The 20,438-nt window shown below is 35.9% G+C and overlaps 2 protein-coding genes across 3 annotated transcripts in view; both read right to left on the bottom strand.

Moving 5' to 3' along the window:
• The window catches only part of hcfc1b (host cell factor C1b), a 32,484-nt gene extending 27,199 nt beyond the window's left edge, over positions 1-5,285 (bottom strand). Inside the window, 8 exon segments of the mRNA XM_058783970.1 lie at positions 26-205; positions 351-457; positions 1,308-1,392; positions 1,486-1,694; positions 1,787-1,947; positions 2,065-2,213; positions 3,855-4,039; positions 5,270-5,285. Coding sequence (XP_058639953.1) covers positions 26-205; positions 351-457; positions 1,308-1,392; positions 1,486-1,694; positions 1,787-1,947; positions 2,065-2,213; positions 3,855-4,029 — 1,066 coding nt within the window. The 5' untranslated portion in view covers positions 4,030-4,039; positions 5,270-5,285.
• A 2,458-nt stretch (positions 5,286-7,743) lies between these two features.
• Positions 7,744-19,802, bottom strand: irak1 (interleukin-1 receptor-associated kinase 1). 2 transcript variants are annotated; one of them, XM_058785460.1, is made up of 14 exons: positions 19,552-19,802; positions 18,522-18,689; positions 16,582-16,695; positions 16,393-16,469; positions 16,018-16,203; positions 15,834-15,898; positions 14,558-14,672; positions 13,840-13,952; positions 12,420-12,627; positions 11,609-11,677; positions 11,304-11,528; positions 9,878-10,322; positions 9,641-9,760; positions 7,744-8,322 (listed from the first exon to the last, which is right to left on the bottom strand). In XM_058785460.1, exons 2-14 carry the CDS (start codon positions 18,616-18,618, stop codon positions 8,225-8,227), a joined length of 1,932 nt encoding a protein of 643 aa, XP_058641443.1. In that variant the 5' UTR covers positions 18,619-18,689; positions 19,552-19,802; the 3' UTR covers positions 7,744-8,224. The 2 variants fall into 2 exon arrangements, with proteins under 2 accessions (XP_058641443.1, XP_058641442.1); XM_058785459.1 differs by having other exon boundaries at positions 19,400-19,799.
• Between the last annotated feature and the right edge of the window lie 636 nt (positions 19,803-20,438).

Raw genomic sequence — 20,438 nt, 5'->3', positions numbered from 1 at the left:
ACACTGAGGTATCAGCTCGACTCACCTGTTTCCAAATACCACAGATCTTTGCAGCAAACTTGGTTGTTCCAGGCTTTGCGGTAGCCATCTCTTCCACTCCAGACATACAGCCTGTTGTTTATAGCCACAGAGCAGTGTCCGGCTCTGGCCCTTGGGATATTATCCTCAAGCGTGTCCATCAAGATGGTTTCCCAAGACATTGAGTCTAAAGGAAATAAAGGGCAAGATCAGTGATGATAAAGCATATGAGCTGTGCTCTGAAACCTAATGAGCTATGAACAGAGGCAGCATTTTTAAAGCATAAGAGGCGGTTCTCTTTTAAAGACATTTGCTTGCTTTGTTTAACGCACCTAGATTTAAGCAGGCTAGTGTGTTAGTGCACTTCCATTCCTTCTCGTGTGTCGCTACTTTCACATCATCCATGACCAGAGGAACCCATCCACCAAACACAAACATCCTAGGAAAACATGAGACCAAAGTTAGTCATATCCACACTCAAACCGCTTTTCCACCAAAATTACCTGGAACAATTTGTCCCAGTTATTCAATACAAAGTCGATAATATTTATATTTAACTATTTCGCTACATTTAGTTACACTATTAAGTTGCTTACACTATTTATTTAAAAATAATAAATAATGCATGCAGCAATTAAACATTTTCCATAACATTTACTGGAATAAATAATTTACAAATAAAGAAATTGTTATGCAGGATACAACTTCATAAAATCTAACAACTGGATTTGCTATAGTTTGCAATGTTTGTGGAATTAATCATTTACTAGATATTTAAAGACTTGTTAAATGCATTAAATGCGTATTTGCTAAAAGTCAATGCTATGCGAGAAAGCATTATATCACTAGCCTTTCTGTTACTATTTAGTAACATTATTAAACATTACTAATAACAGAAAAGCAAACACTATAATACTTTCATACACAGTTTAATTGCTCCATCTATTAATTTAATAGACAGAACTCATAAGCAAAGGCAGTAAGCTATTGCTGAGGGAAAACGGGATCTCCTTTCCATCTGTGATCAGGTGCATTTTCAGCATTGTCAAAATAAAAGCTTCTGACACTCATCATCCAAACAGAAAAACCTAAAATGTTGTTGTTTCCTTGAAATAACACGGACTATGACTAAGAACGCGTGTTAAAGTCAATAATGACTTCATGTCAATTTTAGATCTGCACAGAATAACGCAGTACTGGTTTCTTATCAATCATTTCCAAGCTTGAAGATAGTCAATGTTTAAATAAACACTGTATGTTTAAACAGGTTTGAGAAAGTTATAACTTACTTGTTGGTTATAGTGGTGGCAGAGTGGAGACTGCGGGGCAAAGGTGCCGCACCACTTATGGCAGGTTTGTTCCAGGTTAAAGTATCTACAAAACAAATCCGTTCATGCACGCTATTTAATGTTATAGTTTTGCCATTTCTTGAAAAAAAAAAACATTTAAGCAAATACTTTCTCTCACCTATGTCTAAAGTCCAGAGGTCTCCAAGACGGCAGCCACTCATCCCGCCATAAATTACGAGACGAGACTTTTTGGACGTTTTCTCTGTGTAGACAACAGCAGTGTGGCTCTCACGAGGAGGGGGAAGCACACCATATGTAATGGGGATGTCCCAGCCTGCCACGTTAGACCCCGGGCGTAGCTCAAGTGTGTAGAGGTCATTCAGGTATCTGGAGTACAAATAGAGAAAGGATTTATTTGCGGATCTGCTGCTTAAATATTTATGAATTAGTTTGAGCATAAACTGTACAAGGCCTTCTACCTGGGAATATTGTTTTTGGGATCTTCACTGTCATTTGCCAGTCCACCAAACAAATAGCATTTGTTTCCAACCAGGGAAAAGCTGTGGCCCAGGCGAGGACATGGTGGTGGGCCATTCTTGGGGGCTTTGGGCTTCAAACGTTTCCACTCCCATCTACTGGCCTGTTTGAAGTATTTGACATAAATTAGTGAATTATGACAAATATTAGGGCTGATACTATGAAAAAAAACAACAACAGTCACTTCTATTGAGCTTAAAGATGATGCTGAGAGACTTACCTGTAGTTCATAAAGATCGTTGCTATACTTTCCGTATTCAACCATGCCTCCGAACACGAGGAGTCTGGTGCCGTCGCACACAAATCCATATGCAGCACAGCCGGGAGGAATGTCACCCCGGACAGCAGGAATAAACCACTGATTGGTGGCTGTTGAGAAACAAATAGTTGCGTCATTGTGGGTTTGGATGAATAAGGTCCTTTCAGTGCTGTGTTGCAATGCACCGCGTCCTTTTATTCTGTGCAGAACAGGGTTATTATAGTGAACTAAAACCATAAAAAAATAAATAATAAAAAAAAAAATAAAAAAAAAATATTAAATCTTATTTTATTTTAGGTCATTTCAAAAGCAGCCTCTCATTTCCATTTAGCTTAACTTCATGTACTAAAATAACTAAAACTGATTATATAGTCTAAAATATTACGCCAATTCAAATTATGTTTTGTACATATTTATTAATCAGACGTAAATAACTTAAACATTTTTACTTTTGATAGCAACTTTTTGATACTGTAATCATACAGTATTATTCAAAAATAAAGAAATAGTTAAAAACATGCAATTTCATGCAGGCTACAAATACACACTTCAATGGACCAGAAATTTGCTATATTTTGTCTGTGGAATTAAATATTTATTTATAATATAAATGAGAAATATTGCTTTGGCAATTAGTTGAAATACTATTAAAAATAACTTGGTGCACTAAAGTAACTAACAAAAATATTAATAATACTACTACAGACAATAAGTAAATAAAAATGACAACAATTACAACTCAACATAAAAACTCGTTCAAAATGTCAATAAAAACTTCAATACTATCTACAGCAGATGCTTTAATAGCATCTCAATGATATGAAAATTACACTGATTCCAAAAGAGGACAAATGAGCAAAAAGCAAATGTAGTGCAGCTTTATACCACAATCTTAAAAGTCATCTCTCAGCAGCATATAGTGCAATACATATTATCCATGCAAAACAATGCTTTTTGGAGTGCATCTACTTCTTATAATTTCAAAACATTCCTCAGGCCTTCCCACAACTTTGCAACATTATTTAAACCTCAACAAAGTTATCCACACCAGAAATACTGCGAATTACAATCTCTTCCATTCATCCCAGAAGTATTTACATGGCAATGCGGGAAATATTGTGGGCGGGGCCTGTGTGTTGTGATGACGCAAGCGGCGTTCTTTTAACCCGCCACTTCTCTTTGCATTATCCTGGCGTGCCAGTTCCAGTGTTTGGCTAGTGCTGTAGCGTTAGCTGGTTAGCTGACACTTCAACCCATAAACACCTTAACATAACAACACAGATCAGCTCACAGTGCACTCAAACGCAACACCACATTCAAGCAGACGATGCACTGAAATTAAACGCACTAACTTTAGTGCAAACACGCCATGATTATGTGAGTTGAATTACACAGCCAAGTGTTATTTTTGTGCACATTCTTTATAGCTAGTTAGCTTATGTAGCTGATCACTTATGCAGATTTTGTGTAGCCGCTAACTGCGCTAATGCACCTGGCTAACCCTGTAAACAAATAGCCGAGAAACTGCTTAAGAAATAAAAAGGAGTTGCGTAAACTACTATATATGCAATTAATTATTTCATCTGTCAAGAAGCGTTTGTAATAAAAAAAAAAAAAGCAAATAGCAAAGCAGCAAATCTGACAACCAAAACAAGACAGAATCTGGCTAGCAATAACATAGCGAGCTAATGTCTGCAGAAACAAAATGCACAAATAACATCGCCTTTATGACTATATAATAACATCCTCACCTGTATTATAGACGTGCAGCTCGTCCACAATGCCTTCATTCCCTCCGCCGAACACCACCATCAGCTCTTTAATGGCCACAGCTCGGTGTCCGTGTCTCGGGCGAGGAACCGGGCCAGACCAGCCCAAAACCCTCTTCCAGCGCGGCTGCATAACCGAGGTCCCTGAAGAAGCCATGTCCACTTCTCTAGCGAGACACAAATCCCACGCACAGCGCTGATTTTAGTTGGGATTCCAACAGCATTCGTGTGTCAAAAGCTCTGTGCTAACTGAATTAGCCCGCTAGCACTCCGTAGCTTCGAGCAAGCTAACTAGGTCACCCAAATGGGTTAGACTTTCACGTGGGTTTTTTTCTGGCCAAATGCTCTCCAGATTACACTAAAAGACCCTGTTATAGTAAGTGTTAGTGTTTATGCGCGTCTGAATTCAAAAGTATAGCGTATGAAAAAAAAAACATCGGCCGGTTAGCATGTTAGCCGCTCAAATCTGCGCGAACCGCCATTTTAGCGGCAAAAGACGCTTTTCATCACGAGAAGAAGATAAATAGACAGACGCCGCCGGCGGCTGAGCAAACGCGAATTACCGGGGAAACGAAGGAAAGGGACTCAAAATACACAGCGTCACATGCAGATTGGCTCCTGCGCATTTTTTCTTAAATCTCCGTATAGCAAGCGAAAAAGCGTTTTGGGGTTAAATGTCTTTAGGAGAAAAAGAAAAGCGCGATGAAGATGTGTAAGCCGCCATCTTGCAGAGGCTAGCTAAACGCTACGCTACCAGCACAAGCGCCTAGTTAGCTGCTAAGCGGCTAAGCTAACACACACAAGCTAGTGAATAGAAATGGGCGGCGGAGAAAAAAAAAAAGAAATGGGCGGCGTGAAAATAATAATAATAATTATGATGATGATGATGATAAATCATAATAGTAAACCGAAATGAGAGGTGGAAAAATATAAGTTAAGAAAATTAATCTACCACGTAACGTACAATGCAGTGAACCGATTTGGTGAGCGGAAAAATACAAATAAAAAAAGGTCAGCGAACCAAACCAAATATGAGCTTTTATTGAATTGAATATTACGGAAGTCGTATTATAATACTAAATACGGCCATTAAACCCCGCAGGTAAAATGTGTTAAAAGGTTATAAAATTGACGCGTTTAAAGCCCGCATTAAAACAAATGCGGATAGAGGTTATTAGTGTAGCTTTATGTGATATGTGAATTTCTCATGCCTCTCTCGTCTGGGTGCCGCCATCTTGATAAACAAACCAAACAATCCACCCTCTGGGAAAAAAGCTTAGTGCTTTTTAGTGCTCCAAATGCATATGTATATTTATAAATAAATACACAGTAAAACTCTTCAAATACAGATTGTTTTTCCTACAAAACAGCGCTGGTCAGACTAAAAAGCAACTTACATTGGCTGCTGCCGCTGTTGTTAGCTATTAGCCGCAATTAGCACACTAGCTGAAATGTGAAATGTTCAATGAGATCCATTGGGCAGCCAGTTAGCTTCAATGCTACATAGCTCATTACAACACTGCAAATTCTACATACTCATTTGGCACAACAGAGAAAATGTTACAGGTTTCATGTTTATTTACTGTTAAAATTGCAAGTGTGATTTTCTTCGAGATGCACAGTTCAGTAAGTTCAGTTATTGTTTCGTCCCTGGCTACTCGCTTAGCTTCCCTCAAGAAAAATGGCGGATGTACCGTTAGCCGTCACAAAAAGCTGCAACAAAATTCGGATTCTGCCATTGCCTGGCACCAAATACTTACTCGTTCCGATTCGTTAACTTAATTTAAAAATCACGAGGGAGGACTCAGAGAACGAATTCGACCCTGGGTGCGCCTTTCACTGTAGATATTGCTAACTCTACATCTTTTCATGCCGCCCAGGAAGCCGCCATCTTCTTGACAAGCGCTCAGTAATTCAACAGCCTCTAGAGCGCGCGCAGCGCCGCACACAACATCGCATTCTTATTACTGCGTGCGCTCAAATATTTTTCAGATATGACTTTCGAAACAAGGGTCCAATCACTGCCTGCTTTTTTTCTGGCAACCATATTGTGTTTGGAATGTTGTTGGATGACAAAAGGCATACTATTTTCATTTATGTAATGCTGATTCTTTATCCATAAAATGTAAGAGTAACGTTATACGAAGACATAATTCGGTATTTTAAATAAATGTTTTATGTAACTATAATTGAACTATATTTCGGGCCTGCAAATCTGCTGGAATGATAAGACGTTTAGAAGATGAATGAAAATAATATTTTAGCTATATGCTTTATTATTTTTTTTTAGGAATGTCGTTATAAATTACACCCAAATTTTACAGTTTGTTATTACCGTAACAATAGGATTAAATTAATTTGGAATTAACATGCTCTGTTGTTTTTGCATATATATATATATATATATACATACATACAAGTTTGGGTTCAGTTCTGCTCATCAAGGCTTATTTATTTGATCAAAAATACATTTAAAAAAAAAACGAATTTTGTGAAATATTATTGCAATTTAAAATAACAGTTTCTATTTTAATATACTTTAAAATATAATTTATTTCTGTAAAGCAAAGCTGAATTTTCAGCATCATTACTCCAGTGTCACATGATCCTTCAGAAATCATTCTAATATGCTGATTTATAATCAATGCTGGAAACCGTTGTGCTGCTTCATATATATATATATATATATATATATGATACTTCTTTAAGGATTCTTTTATGAGTAAAAGGTTCAAAAGAACGTTTTATTCAAAATAGAAATCTTGTATTAACATACACTACTGTTCAAAAGTTTGGGGTCAGTACATTTTTTTCTTTCTTTTTTTGAAAGTAATGAATGCTTTTATTCAGCAAGGATGTGTTAAATGGATAAAAAGTGACAGTAAAAAGACTTGTATTGTTAGAAAAGATCTATATTTTAAATAACTTTTAACTTTTTATTAATCAAAGAATCCCAAAAAAAAGTATAACAGGTTCCAAAGAATTATTAAGCAGCACAATGGTTTCCAGCATTGATAATAAATCAGCATATTAGAATGATTTCTGAAGGATCATGTGACACTGAAGAAATTCAGCTTTGCATCACAGAAATAAATTATATTTTAAAGTATATTAAAATATAAAACCAATATTAGAAATTGAAATAATATTTCACTATATTACTGTTTTTTTTTAATGTATTTTGATCAAATAAATACAGCCTAGATGAGCATAAGAAGATTCATTAAAAAACATTAAAAGTCTTACTGATCCCAAACTTTTGAAGGGTTTTGTGTGTGTGTGTGTGTGTGTGTGTATATATATATATATATATATATATATATATATATATATATATATATACACACACACACACCTATAGATAGATGGCAATATTTTAGCATTAATATCTAAACATACTCTGGGTCTCCATTACAGAATATATACATACAGAATTCATGTAAAATATATTTTTTTTATGATGTAACAGAATCTATGGTTAACATGGTAATTTCTCCTGTCACTCTAACATGCTGTTCTACCATCTCCAATATTCATGATCTCTGCATGAAATAACTGATCTGATAATCATAATTCATGTAAATATTATATGCCCATTATTATATGCTTACAAAACACTCCACTGTAGATAAACAAGAGTTGTATTTCATTCACAAAAAACGCAGAGGTTTGATAAATGATTTTTTTTTTCCTTTCAAAAGAGCAGATTAAATTGTTGCATCTAAGAACAATTTTTTAAAGTTACAACATTACATTTTACAAGTCAGTGTATACAGTTATAAAGCCTGAACACCACAAACAATCTGTGTTTCAAATAAAACTGTTTTGGCACTGCTGTAATCTAATTAGGAGAAAAAAAATCAAACGTGCATAATGAATTCAGCACAGGCTGAATGTTTAATTTAATGTATGTAACAATCACCAGTTTGTTAGAAATAGATAAGTCATTCATGTTAAATAGTACTCTCATACAAGGTGATTTGGCCATAATCCATAAGCTTGACATTATGTTATAAAAAAACAATATGCTGCAGAGAATTAAGCCAAAAACAACAACAAGCAACAGACAGACATTCGATCGCCAAAATAACAGGCGTATAACAATAAATTATGCACTTCTATATTTCTTTGGCTTGTCAGTCAAGATTCACAGGTTCATAACTACAGAGCTTCACTTGCAATTACCATAATAAAAAAAAAAGATGATTAATCTGCAGCTTTGGCCGAGGTATTTTTGAAGGTATTTTCTCTACCGTAACTGTAAAAAAAAGTACCATAAAGATATTTGTGAATATTTCATGGAATATTTTAACAACATATTTGCTGGGTTCCCTTCCTCCAAACGTTCAGTGTTAAACAGCAGCAGGAGACTGCATGTTGACTCCAGATGTCTCGCTTGCAAACTCATCACTCTCTTCTGGCTCTCTCGTTTCAGCATTCATCTCCCGGTCTACAAAATTATGGAAAAGCATAAATATACTATATTATTGATTCAAATAAACAAGCACTGCAATTTTGTGTTGACGCATTTTGGAAAGATCCTCTTGCATGTTTTTGTTTTTAACTCAGTATTAAATAATTCACACTGCACCGATAGAAGCAGACAACTGACACATTTGTGGGGTTTTGTCTAATCCATGTGTTACACCGGTCACCATCTGTTGCCGCTTGTTTTCGCTGCATTTGTTGGGTCTCCGAATTAATCTGGTGACCGTAGGTGTTGGTCTGCATTCGTCGGTGCGAATTGGCCTTTAATAATAAAATGATAACGGAGCAGCTCAGCGGATCTAATTATCTGTTATGAACTGTAGAATGTTTGTTAATGCTAATAAAAGTTATTATAAAGTGGTTTATATTGATGAAATGTGTCAGTTTTTTGTTGTTTCAACTTTATTCCATTGAATTTGTTGGATGTCTGTCAGGCAGGGTTATTTCAGCATAATTCAGATATTATTACAGTTTTTATTGAGTTTATATTTTTATATTTCATTTTAATTTCAGTTAATGTTTTAGTCATTTTGTTGTGCGCTTTGTCATTTTTATTAGTTTGGTTTATTTTCCATTTCAAATGTCTTTTCATTATTTTTAATTTATTATTAGTGTTAGTTTTATTTATTTAATACTCAAGATAAACTAAGATAAGAAACTCTTTTATTCTTAACTGTTTTAATTCATTTAAATCAAATTTTTAAATCATTTAAAAAAAATTGTAATTCCTTGCTTTTATCGTTGCGATTATTTATTATTTTTAATTACCATTGTTTATGAAATGTGCTACATAAATAAACGTGCCTTTCCTTGCCTAAGTGAAAATGAGAAATGTTGCTGTTGGCAAATAAATGTAAGTTTTTGTATATATTAAATTCATTTCAGTTCAAATATCAAAAATAGATTCATGTCAACTATAATAACCTTGGTATCGTGGTGATGAAAGTCATGACATTTACAAATAAAAAATAAAAATGCAGACAATACATACAAATGCCAGATAAGACATACAAAATGTGTGTTCATTGCTTATTGGGTCCTGATAGAATATGGGTGTCTTGTATTTGTCACCCCGGGTTGCACTTTGAATGTGAAAACTGAGTATTTGTGACTTGAGCAATGCCTTAAAAGCAAATCTCCAGACATCAGCCAAAGGGCAATAACATCGAGCAGATGCAGGATCTAGGACTATTCTATATGGGTCACTTTCAGCTCAGTTTGAATGAAGCATTTCTTGTAAACAGTAATGTCATCCAGTTACAGTTGATTTGGACACTTACATAATGAGGTGCCTGATGACAGCAGATCAGAAGTTAAAATCCTTCCCTCTTCATAAAGCTCCATTTTTTGGACCAGACGCTGCCTCACAGGATTGACAAACACTTTCTTGTCAGAAAAATCTGTAAATTAAGAAAAGTTCACACAGGGCCAACTAGAAAGCTATAATACCATACATTTAGAAAAAGGCTCTTAACTATTTATGATCTACCCATTTTAATAACAAATAATCTCGTTACCTTCATTGGGACTGGACTGTGATGAGTTTTCCACTAAAGAACCACTTGTTTTAGTGCTCTGAATGCCACAGGCCCCACATGACGCTGCCTGAGCTCTGCTACAGTGATTTGTCAAGTACTGAGAAAAGCCTTGACTCTCATCTGATTCACACGGCATACCAGAGGACTGTGAAGCCCATGATTCATCATTCACCTCTGACTCTGAGCAGCTAGACTGAGTCACGACAGAGGTCAAGGTGGGACAGACAGACTTGTGATGGCAGGGGTACGTGTCCTCTTGAGGGCGGAGTTTGGAGAACTGATGGGTGAGAGCGTCCAGAGAGCTGCTGTCGGAGCGCAGGGGCTCAGGGGTGGATGGATGAGATGATACGGGAGACAATCTGACCGTGGTTGATCTGCCAGAGGTCTTCAAGCCTAAATGCACATCTTGAAGTGCTTTGAACACCTATAAAACACCAAAATAAAACACCAGAATAAACCTGATAATTCTAACTAAACATAATATTATGAAGGGGTATTATTGTTTTTAATAATCTTATTTTTTTTCCTGATGTCCACTTGCTAGCCAGTAATAATTCAATAGTTTTTGTGACCGCTCTCTCCATTTGAATGGAACTTTCTGTTTTTGGACACTGAGCCTGTGCCTTTAAGAAACACCCCCTTCACATGTTTGTTGTCGGGTGCAATTGTTTTTAAATCACTCCATCCTTTAATATTTAATAACTTCAAGAAATGCTCTTTTTAGTTCTGAAAATATTACTACATTTACAAGACCGTTTAAAAGTTTAGGATCAGTAAGAATTATTTTATTTATTTTTTATGTCTCACCAAGGCTGCATTTATTTGTTGAAGCATACAGTGGCAGTAATATTGTGAAACATTATTACAATTTAAAATAACTTTTCTATTTGAATATATTTTAAATTGTAATTTATTCCTGTGATGCGCAGCTGAATTTTCAGCATCATTTCTCCAGTCTTCAGTGTCACATGATCCTTCAGAAATTCAAAATTCCAATATACTGATTTGTTGCTCAAGAAACATTTATTATCATCAACATTAAAAACAGTTGTGCTGCTTCGTGTTTCTGTGGAATCTATGATACTTTTTTTGTCAGAATTCTTTGATGAATACAAAGTTTTTATTTGAAATAGAAATCTTTTTTGACATTATAAATGACTTTAGTGACTTGATCAATTTAATGCATCCTTGCTGCATAAATATTCATATTCTTAAAATAAATGAATAATTACTGACCCAAAAATTTGTAATAGTAGTAAATTTTGAACTGTAATTGAATTTTTACTGTTCAAAATTAAAGAAATTTTTTTTTTTTGATTTGTCATGACATGATCAATTTAACAAAAACACACTGCTAAAATCATAATATAATAAAACAAACAAGCATTTGAATAGATTCTCCTACTTCCGTCATGCGGGGCCTCTTCTTCCGCCGCCGATCTAAACATTGACATGCCAGCTGAGAGATTTCCATTGATCCATGAGGGGAAGGTGTGTCTTTAGTCATCAGTCGAGGATCCAGATGTTTCCTGCAGATGTTCTCCGCTGCGTAAACATAGGACAGCTCCCGCGAGTGCTTCCCTTTGCTGAAGCTTCTTCCATCATCTTCCTCCTCTTTTACTAGATCTTTCTGTGAGAAATAACAGGTTTAACCACCAGCCAACTCTACACTAAAATATGTGACTAAAATATGACTTATGCTCCTCTTACCAAGTAAACAGTTTTGGATTGGCCATCCACCTCCAGAGCCTGGCGTCCAGTAAGTACCTCTAGCATGACCTGCGGTACGAGAGAAACTGGAGTGTTACTTCATCAAACATGGAAAGCTGAAAAAACCTTTGCAGTAAGAATGGGTAATAAATAAAATATTATAGTAAAATCTCTGCTGAAGGTATAAAAATAGGAAATATTGTGATAATGCTTCGCTTATACAGACAGTGAACCAATTTCACACAGCTTTTTTTGCCTCACAACCATGACAGCTGAATTAAATCATGTCTGCTTTAAAATGCTCCCGTGCGTATTTGTGTTTTTTATTTTGGTACCTTCAAGTACATATGATTTTTTTAATTTTAATTTTGTGATAATTTAGTAAAAAAGTAGTGATCATTGTTTTTTCATGCGAAGGAAAAAACAACACCTTTTTTTTTTTTCGAGAGCAAATACAAAAATATTACTATATTAAATGTTTTAAAAATATGGAAAAATAGTGAGATTCAATTTTTTAGCTATATCGCCCAGCCCCAGTTTGTAGCATCTGTTTACAAACAGAAAACAACAAAAAAAAAAAAAAAAAAACCTGAAGCAAATATAATTAAGGCTGGGTCTTCCTTAAAAACCCAAATCAGACCTCTTTAAGTGAGTCATAAAGTCTTTTCATTTGCCATTTACTACTCACACCCTGTTACTGTAATATAACGTGGATACATTATTGTAAAATGTCTCTGTTGGTGAGAATGATAAAAATACAATCCAAGTTAAAAACGTATTGGTGTTAATGAGATTTTGAGATGCATCTCACCACTCCAAAGCTGTAGATGTCGATCTCCACTCCCAGCTGTCCATCCTTCAGATATTCTTCTGGGAGGTATGCGAGAGTTCCCCGGACCGTAGCAGTTTGAGCCACGGTGGACGTCTTGCCTGGGGTTTTGTTGGGGTTCCGACAAAAACGTGCCAATCCAAAGTCCCCCAGCTTGGGCTCCAGGTGGTCCCCTAAAAGGATGTTAGAGCTGTAACAGAGGGAACATGACTGGTTGGTACCCTAATGATTAACATGCATGTCCAAGCGGAACAATATATTCAGCAAAAAGGAAAATTTTAGAGCTGGATAGTCTAGTGGTGAAATGTTCCTAAATTTCCAAGCATGAATTCCGACCCTTTTTGGGGTGATGAAGTTTTAGCAGCACCGGTTCCAAACAAGTTAACCGACCCAAAAGCTTCTTTTTTTACATCCCAATGTAAAGGTTCTTTGCAGTGATTCCAGGTTTTATAAAATGTAATGGGTGCAGTCAGCTGCACTCACACTGCATTAAAGATACCAGTGGAGAATGAATCTGCATCCATGAAAACTTTCATTCCATCAACTAATCTGAGGTCCTGAGAGATGTAGTTGTGAGGTCATTTGGGTCAATATGATTCCTGCAATTTGTGTAACAACAGTGTGATTGTCAGAAGCTCAAGCTGGGACTGACGTTTGGCTTTCACGAGAGAAAATTTTCAGCAATGTGTGATGTGAATTCAAAGATGCCTGCAACAAAATGTATCTAAAATTAGTGACTAGTTGGTTTGTCAGTGACTTCATGTCTCTAATTTTAATTGATCACAAAGATATTTCATTGCCGTCCCTCCCAAGCATTCATGTTTATCCCTCAGTTACTGCAGATTCAAAAAGTCCAGCAATGACCTTAGAGACTAAATCTACTTTACCATTCTAAAGTTTAGGGTTGGTAAGATTTTTTTTGTGTTTTTGAAAGCCTCTTTTTCTCACCAAGGCTGCAGTTATTCGTTGAAAAATACAGTAAAAACAGTAATACGATGAAGTAGTTTTTACAATTTAAAACAACATTTCCTATTTGAATTTATTTTAAAATGTTATTTTTATTCCTGTGATGCAAAGCTGAATTTTCAGCATCATTACTCCAGTGTCACATGATCCTTCAGAAATCATTCTAGCATATGATTTGCCACTTCAGAAATATTTATTTTTAATATCAGTGTTAAAAACGGTTGTGCTGCTTTTTATTTTTATCGAAACGATCACACATTTTTCAGGATTCTTTGATGAACAGAAGTTTGAAGGAACAGCATTTATTTGATTTTTTTTGTAACATTATAAACGTCTTTGCTAAATATAAGTATTAATTCTGTCAGAAAAAGAAAAATCTTACAGACCCCAAACATGTAAACCAGTGTACATGTGGTTTACATGTTCTTGCACTCACCTCTTGATATCTCCATGAATAAGTGCAGGTGAACAAGAATGCAGGTACTGAATAGCTTTAGCAGTGCCCAGCAACACATTTACACGCTGTGACCAAGAGAGGGCGATACTGTCCTGAAAGAAACAAGCGTTGTGAATGACAGTGAAAGAGTTAGATGACCTAAAATGACAAATCTGTCATCACTTACTCATGCGGTTATGAACTCAAGTAACTGTTTTGAGGGCTTATTTAATTACATTGATAGTGCATAAAAACAAAAAAGTAATAAAAAGCACCACTAAAGTACCACAGAAGTTCATATTTTGACTTGTGAGACCAGTGACTCATGCCATATCTTTTCATTGATGCTGTCATCACAATGATATTCACAAGTTATGATTCATTATATTTGTACATGCAGGCCCTCAAATGAGATTTAAAAACCAGGTTGGACAAAACTACCTTTTAGCGGAAAGCAATTTAAATTTCATTCTATCGTACAACTTCAGAACACTTAAAATAGGAGTCATACAAACTATTTTTGGGCTCGACAGCTCTGTCCCCATTCACTTTCAATGTATATAAAAAGAGCACACAGGGCCTTTCCTCAAAATATCTCCCTTAGAATAAAGTCATTTCAAGCACATTTGGAACAACATGAGGGTGAGCAAATGATGACATAAGTTTCATTCTGAGTGAGCCATTCTTTGAATATTGTCAAGCAAGAGTGGTAACTCACCTCACATCGAAGCCGGTCCTCTAAAGAGCCCTTGGGCATATAAACATATATTACACAATAAGTTTGTCCTTCTATACTGTAGCCAACAAAGTCCATTATGTTGGGATGTCTGTATCTGTGTAAGAAAGAGCCTAATGAAAAGCTGTGTAGCTTCAGATTATATTGCATAACATTTAACAAGAGCATTACAGTAGCTGAAGGAAGCAAAGCTTGAGAGGGCTGAAGCGTCAGAAAAAAAATGACCTAATTAAGACAAAAGGGTGACAACTAACCACAAAAAAGTTTTGGAGGGTGTGCAGCAGACTTTCATTTTTGGGTCATGAAGAGGTGTGGTGCATAAAGGGCAATGGAAATTTCAAGCGGGTAAGTCCCATTCTGCGCTTCTGCTGAACGAACAAACAAATAAAATCACAGCCAGACTGAAAAAAAGCTAATTAAAGGAATAGTTCACACAAAAACAATGAATAAATAAATTTGAAAAAATAAATTTGGAGAAATTTAGCATTACATCACTTGCTCAACAATAGATCCTCTGCAGTGAATGGGTGCCGTCAGAACGAGAGTCCAAACAGCTGATAAAAACATAATAATCCACCAGTTGCTTGTTTGTAAGAAACAAATCCACCATTAAGCTGTTTTAACTTTAAATAGTCACTTCTGGCCATAATCTATATCAACACTTCCTCCAGTGAAAGAGTCCATCCCCTTTTGTCCTCTCACATCAAAATCCACTGACATATTTGTTTAGAATTTATTTTGGACTGTTTTCACTTGAAAACCCGAGCTTGATCTGTGCATATTTCTCTCTTGAGAAACAAGACAACTTCTTCATTGGAGTAAGTTATATTATGGATAGAGGGCTCGTATTTTTAGCAAAGGTTTGAAGTTAAAAACATCTTAATGATAGATTTGTTTCTTACAAACACACAGCTTTTCACTTTTACAAGACATTAATTGATGGACTGGAGTGGTGTGGATTACTTGTAGATTTTCGTGATGTTTTTATCAGCTGTTTGGGCTGTTAATTCTGACGGCACCCATTCACTGCAGAGGATCCATTGGTGAGCAAGTGATGTAATGCTCAGTTTCTCAAAATCTGTTCTGATGAGCAAACAAAATGATCTACATTTTGGATGACCTGAAGGTCGGTACATTTTCAGCAATTTTTATTTTTGGTTGAACTATTCTTTTAAGACAAAACAGGAAGTACAGATTTAAAGCCCCAGAACAGGAAGCATAAGCCACAGGAGCAGAAGATGGACAGACAGTTTCTTACTGTGATAATTTTTCTACTTCTGTCCTGAAACTTTCCTTCACAACATTCCAGTCCAAATGGGAGTCCTGCTCCAAACAACCACATGAAAGAGAAAAAACACGGATGCTTAGGAAACAAACTGAATGACTCAATAACAGAACGGCCAAAATCCTAACTGTTTGCCTTATTAGTTCCAGTCTAATACCTCTTTCAGCTTCTTCACAGCAAATTCAGTGTTTCTCATCACAGCTTTATACACGTGCCCAAAACCTCCTTCTCCAATCTGCTTGCACGGGGAAAAGTTGCATGTGCCACTCTGGATTTCCTCAAACGGCCAGCTCATTGCAGTAGAGGAAAGAGGAGGGGGATCCACGTGGTTCGCACATGGGCACTATGAACAGATACAAATGTGTCAGTGGATTAAGAGACTGTAAGGAAGAAAAACATGATGGCTAAAGGAAGAGTCATGCTAACTAATGCCTCACCAGCACAATAAAAACAGTGAACGGTCAAACCTAGCAAGTTTTTTTCTTTTAGCCATTTTAATGGCTGAATTTCTTTTTAAAATCAAAGGAAGCACCTCTATATTTGAAATTCTTGAAACCATAGAGTCCAGATCAGGCGGTGGGGGGCTAGGCTTGGGTAGAGGCCTGACTTCTGGAAAAGCAAAATGACCATTTTTACCACTGATATTCTGAAGCAGTCAACTTGCATTTTTAAAAAGAATATCATGTTCGACAGATGCGGTCACTGAAGAATAAAAAATTACCGGGGACAGGGAGAGACTCTTTGACAAAAGTGGCTGTACTGCTTTGACATGCAGGGACTGGTGGCTCCGTTGAAGGTGACTGCTGCTCTGAACGAAACTGCCGTATACGTCTGCCTGTGGAAATGCATGCAAAAGAACATTAATGGATTTATTATCTAAATATAATGACATGCAGTGTCTGCATAAAAGTAAATCATAAAACTAAAATATATCAGTTTTTCTATTTAGTTTAATTTATTTTTATTTCAGCTTTAGCATTTCAACATGGGAACATTTCTAATTTTCATTTAAATTTGTTTAACGTATTTATCAAAAATATATTTCATTTCAGATTTTTTTTTAATAACCAAATTTAGTTTGAACACTTATTAGTTTTAGTTAACAATAACAATATTACTCTAATATTATTACTGATGACAAACTGATATATAAGACCGAGTCATTTATCAGCAGATATTTGGCTATTTTGAGGTTACTTGCCATTTGCCAATAGCAAGTTTATATATCAACAAAAGTACTATCTCTCCCTTATGTCAGTTCCAGTATATACTGTTAGCCATGTCAATGAATAATACACAATTTAATTTTTTTTTTTTTTTTTTTAAAGTAGTGAATCTGTGTATTATATATGCAAGTTGTTGCATTTTGATGAAAGATGAAAGGACAATTATTTTTCTTTGAAAAAGCATGCACTGATGTATCATGCAAAATTAAATGGAAACATGTTTTAACAAAGCAAATATGGTCAATTTGGACTCTGTTTAAGATCAAATAACAATCCTAATTAGTTGTTGCTGTTGATTTTTTATTTATTTTTTTCCCAGTAGATGTCAGAGGAGAACGTAATTGCTTGTAGCTGTAACTCCGACAGCCTCTCTAGTGATCAGAGAACAGAAACTGAAACAAATAAGCATGTGTGATCACAGCAGAAAACTGCCACATCTGACAGCATTGTGTTTCTGCACAACTTAAATGTGTTACTTGTCAATAAAGTGCCTGAATCAAGACTATCAAGTGAGTTTCACAACAACCACAAAACCCACCTGACAACCTGGCTGGTTAGGGCATGAGATGTGGTAGAGACAACAGAAGCAAGCAAATGACAAGACTAGGGGTGTCCTCAACTAAGGATTTTCATGGTCGAATCATGCCGATAGTTGACTGATAGTCGAATCACATGTTTGGGGGCATCAAGTCAAGTCAAGTCAGACACTCAACAGTCATAATTATTGACGTTAACACACAGGGAAAATGTGTAACGGACGCCTCGCAGATACAAAAATAATGTTTCATGTTTTGATTAAAAGATAGTTAACATTAAACATCAGCGAAACCCTAAGAATTCACAAAATGTTTTACAACAGTGCTCTCATTATAACGTTATGTATATGGCAGTTAGTTATTAATGTTCTGCATTTGAGCTGCGCGCGCTGAAGATGACCAGTAGAGTGAAGCATTTGATAACAGGTTTTTAATCAATGGGATTTAACTCATCATTTATCTCATATAGAATACGATTCGTTATTTATACAACATAACGTCAATATTACGGCTATCTGCACAAAATGTCCCAAATGCACATGTCATGAACGTGTACATTCAGGACTTTAAAAAAAACTCATTTTGAAATCACTTATACCCTACCTGATCTAAAAAAATCCAGTCTATCACTCTGTCCTGTTAAAGATTTAAATCCTTGCCGCCAAGATGTTGGATTTAGTGAAACTTAAATCTATAGGGGAGGTTGGATTTATTCACGCACGTTAAAAATATTTATTAAAAGCTTCTTTCTTTTCAGTTTCTTATTTATAACACTATCTTAATAGGCTGTATATTAACTTATTGGGAGAAAACCGGTAGTTCTATGTGAAATCAGACATTGATCACACCCATATAGCCAAAATGGCATGATGATAACACAATACAGAAAGCATACATACATTCAAGGATGATATCACGGGCCCTAAACCACTGCAAGCCCTCAAGAATCTTCAGCAGTTCTCCAACCGTCCCGTTGCGACAGCCCCATTTGTGCATCAGGTTGTCTGTCCGTCTGGGGCTTTGCCCCAAAAGGCGTAGTTCGGTCTGGTCCGATATTACCTGTGAAGCTGCAATGGACATTAAAGCACTGTTTTACTTTAGTTTCCACCAAACTACTTTATGATATGTAGCTCCAAATGAGTAAAAGAATCATTCATTATAAAACTTCATGAAGAATCATTATTATGACTGTGTACAAAGTTCTAGCTGACATTCTCCAGTTACCTAGATGAAAGAACAACAATGGCAAACATTTACTTCACATAAATAGCATCTTATTTAAATTAATTTCCAATCGCATGATTCCCTATTGAAAAGGAATTGTGATTTAACAATACGATGGAATAAATTTCAGCATCTCACATGAATCAATGGACACAAAACAAACCCCAACAACCCCAGTGATCCACATGCACTGCTGAAGTTTTAAATCAGATTATTAATTATTTACTCGTGTTATCGGTCATCAGGCAGGCAACAATCCTGACATTTAGCGAAACATTTGTAGTTACCTCAAATACATTCATAACCACGCAAATATCATTACAAAGACTTACAAACTTTATTCACAACTAAACTAAGTAAATAAACCATGGCTGTAAGAAAGAAACATTTCACAAATTAAACAAAAACTTAACTTTTGACGTCACCGCTCAGATGGCTAAGCGAGTTAGCGAGTGTGCTAATCAACACGTCCTCTGGGGTTCGAGTTAAGATTGAAATAAATTACTACAACACCACCCTAATAAAAACCTAAACATAAATACATAATTCTTACCGAATAATATCCAGTCTGAGTGTGAAAGTGAGTCCATAACCCGTGTAAAGTGATTCATAACAGACGCGGGTAAGTTATACAGAAACTCCCTGTCAAACTCCTCTCCAGACATTTTCAAAAACCCTCCGTGTTTTCCCTGACTTTATCTTTACCTTCTTTACAGTGTTAATCTTTTTAATCGGCACTAATATCGTTTTACGTGGTCCTTGGACGCGGGAGTTTCCTGCTTGTGGCTGTCACTTGTGTTAAGTGGTCTTTTTTTTTCTTTCTTTTACTTTGACTCACCACCACAGCCGTCACAACCGTGCAACTCATGAATATTTATTGCGTCATCGTTAAGCCGGTGCGTCATCTCATTAATAATCATGAGCCGCCACCACACTCTTCCCCTGCGTTCCCATCTGTGTCGGGCTATAGTTACTCAAGAGTTACTCCTTTCAAAAGTAATATTGTTACTTTACTTATTACTCTCTGGCAACAGTAATTAGTTGCACTACTAATTACATTACTTTTTCTTCATGCCCCACAGAAGTTGTAACTGTGTATCTTCCACATAAAATTCTTCTTGAATGTTACTAACAACATATTTCTGCCTCATCATTTGACCAAAATCCACATTGGATCTCAGTCAGAAGTTATTACAAACACTCAATAGTGACATTCAAGTAGAAGTGTTGTATTAATCTCATTAATTGTCACGTGTAGCTTGAAGCTAATTGTAATTTCTCCGTTACCCGATCATATTTCATTATGTATTTGTATATAAATCACATAAGTTTGTAAGAAACTGTTTAATTTTCAGTTTAGGTAAGATTATGTATCACGTGTTGATCAGAGGGATGTGAGTGGGATGTAATGCCAGAGTAAAGTACAGCCACAACTTACACAACAGTGTTCAGATAATCTTTTTTCCTGATAAAATCAATATAATGCAATATTTCTATCTGCTGAATGTAAGCTTTTCCATATTCCAAGCTTGCCTGCTGCACTGGGGACATCACATGCGTGTGCAAGTTGTGAAAATTATGAAAATAAATCT

The sequence above is a fragment of the Onychostoma macrolepis genome, chromosome 08 (assembly GCF_012432095.1).
Source record: "Onychostoma macrolepis isolate SWU-2019 chromosome 08, ASM1243209v1, whole genome shotgun sequence".
In the NCBI taxonomy this organism is placed as follows: Eukaryota; Metazoa; Chordata; class Actinopteri; order Cypriniformes; family Cyprinidae; genus Onychostoma; species Onychostoma macrolepis.
The sequence above is the reverse complement of the archived record's forward strand: the minus strand, read 5'-3'. Positions and strand labels throughout refer to the sequence as shown.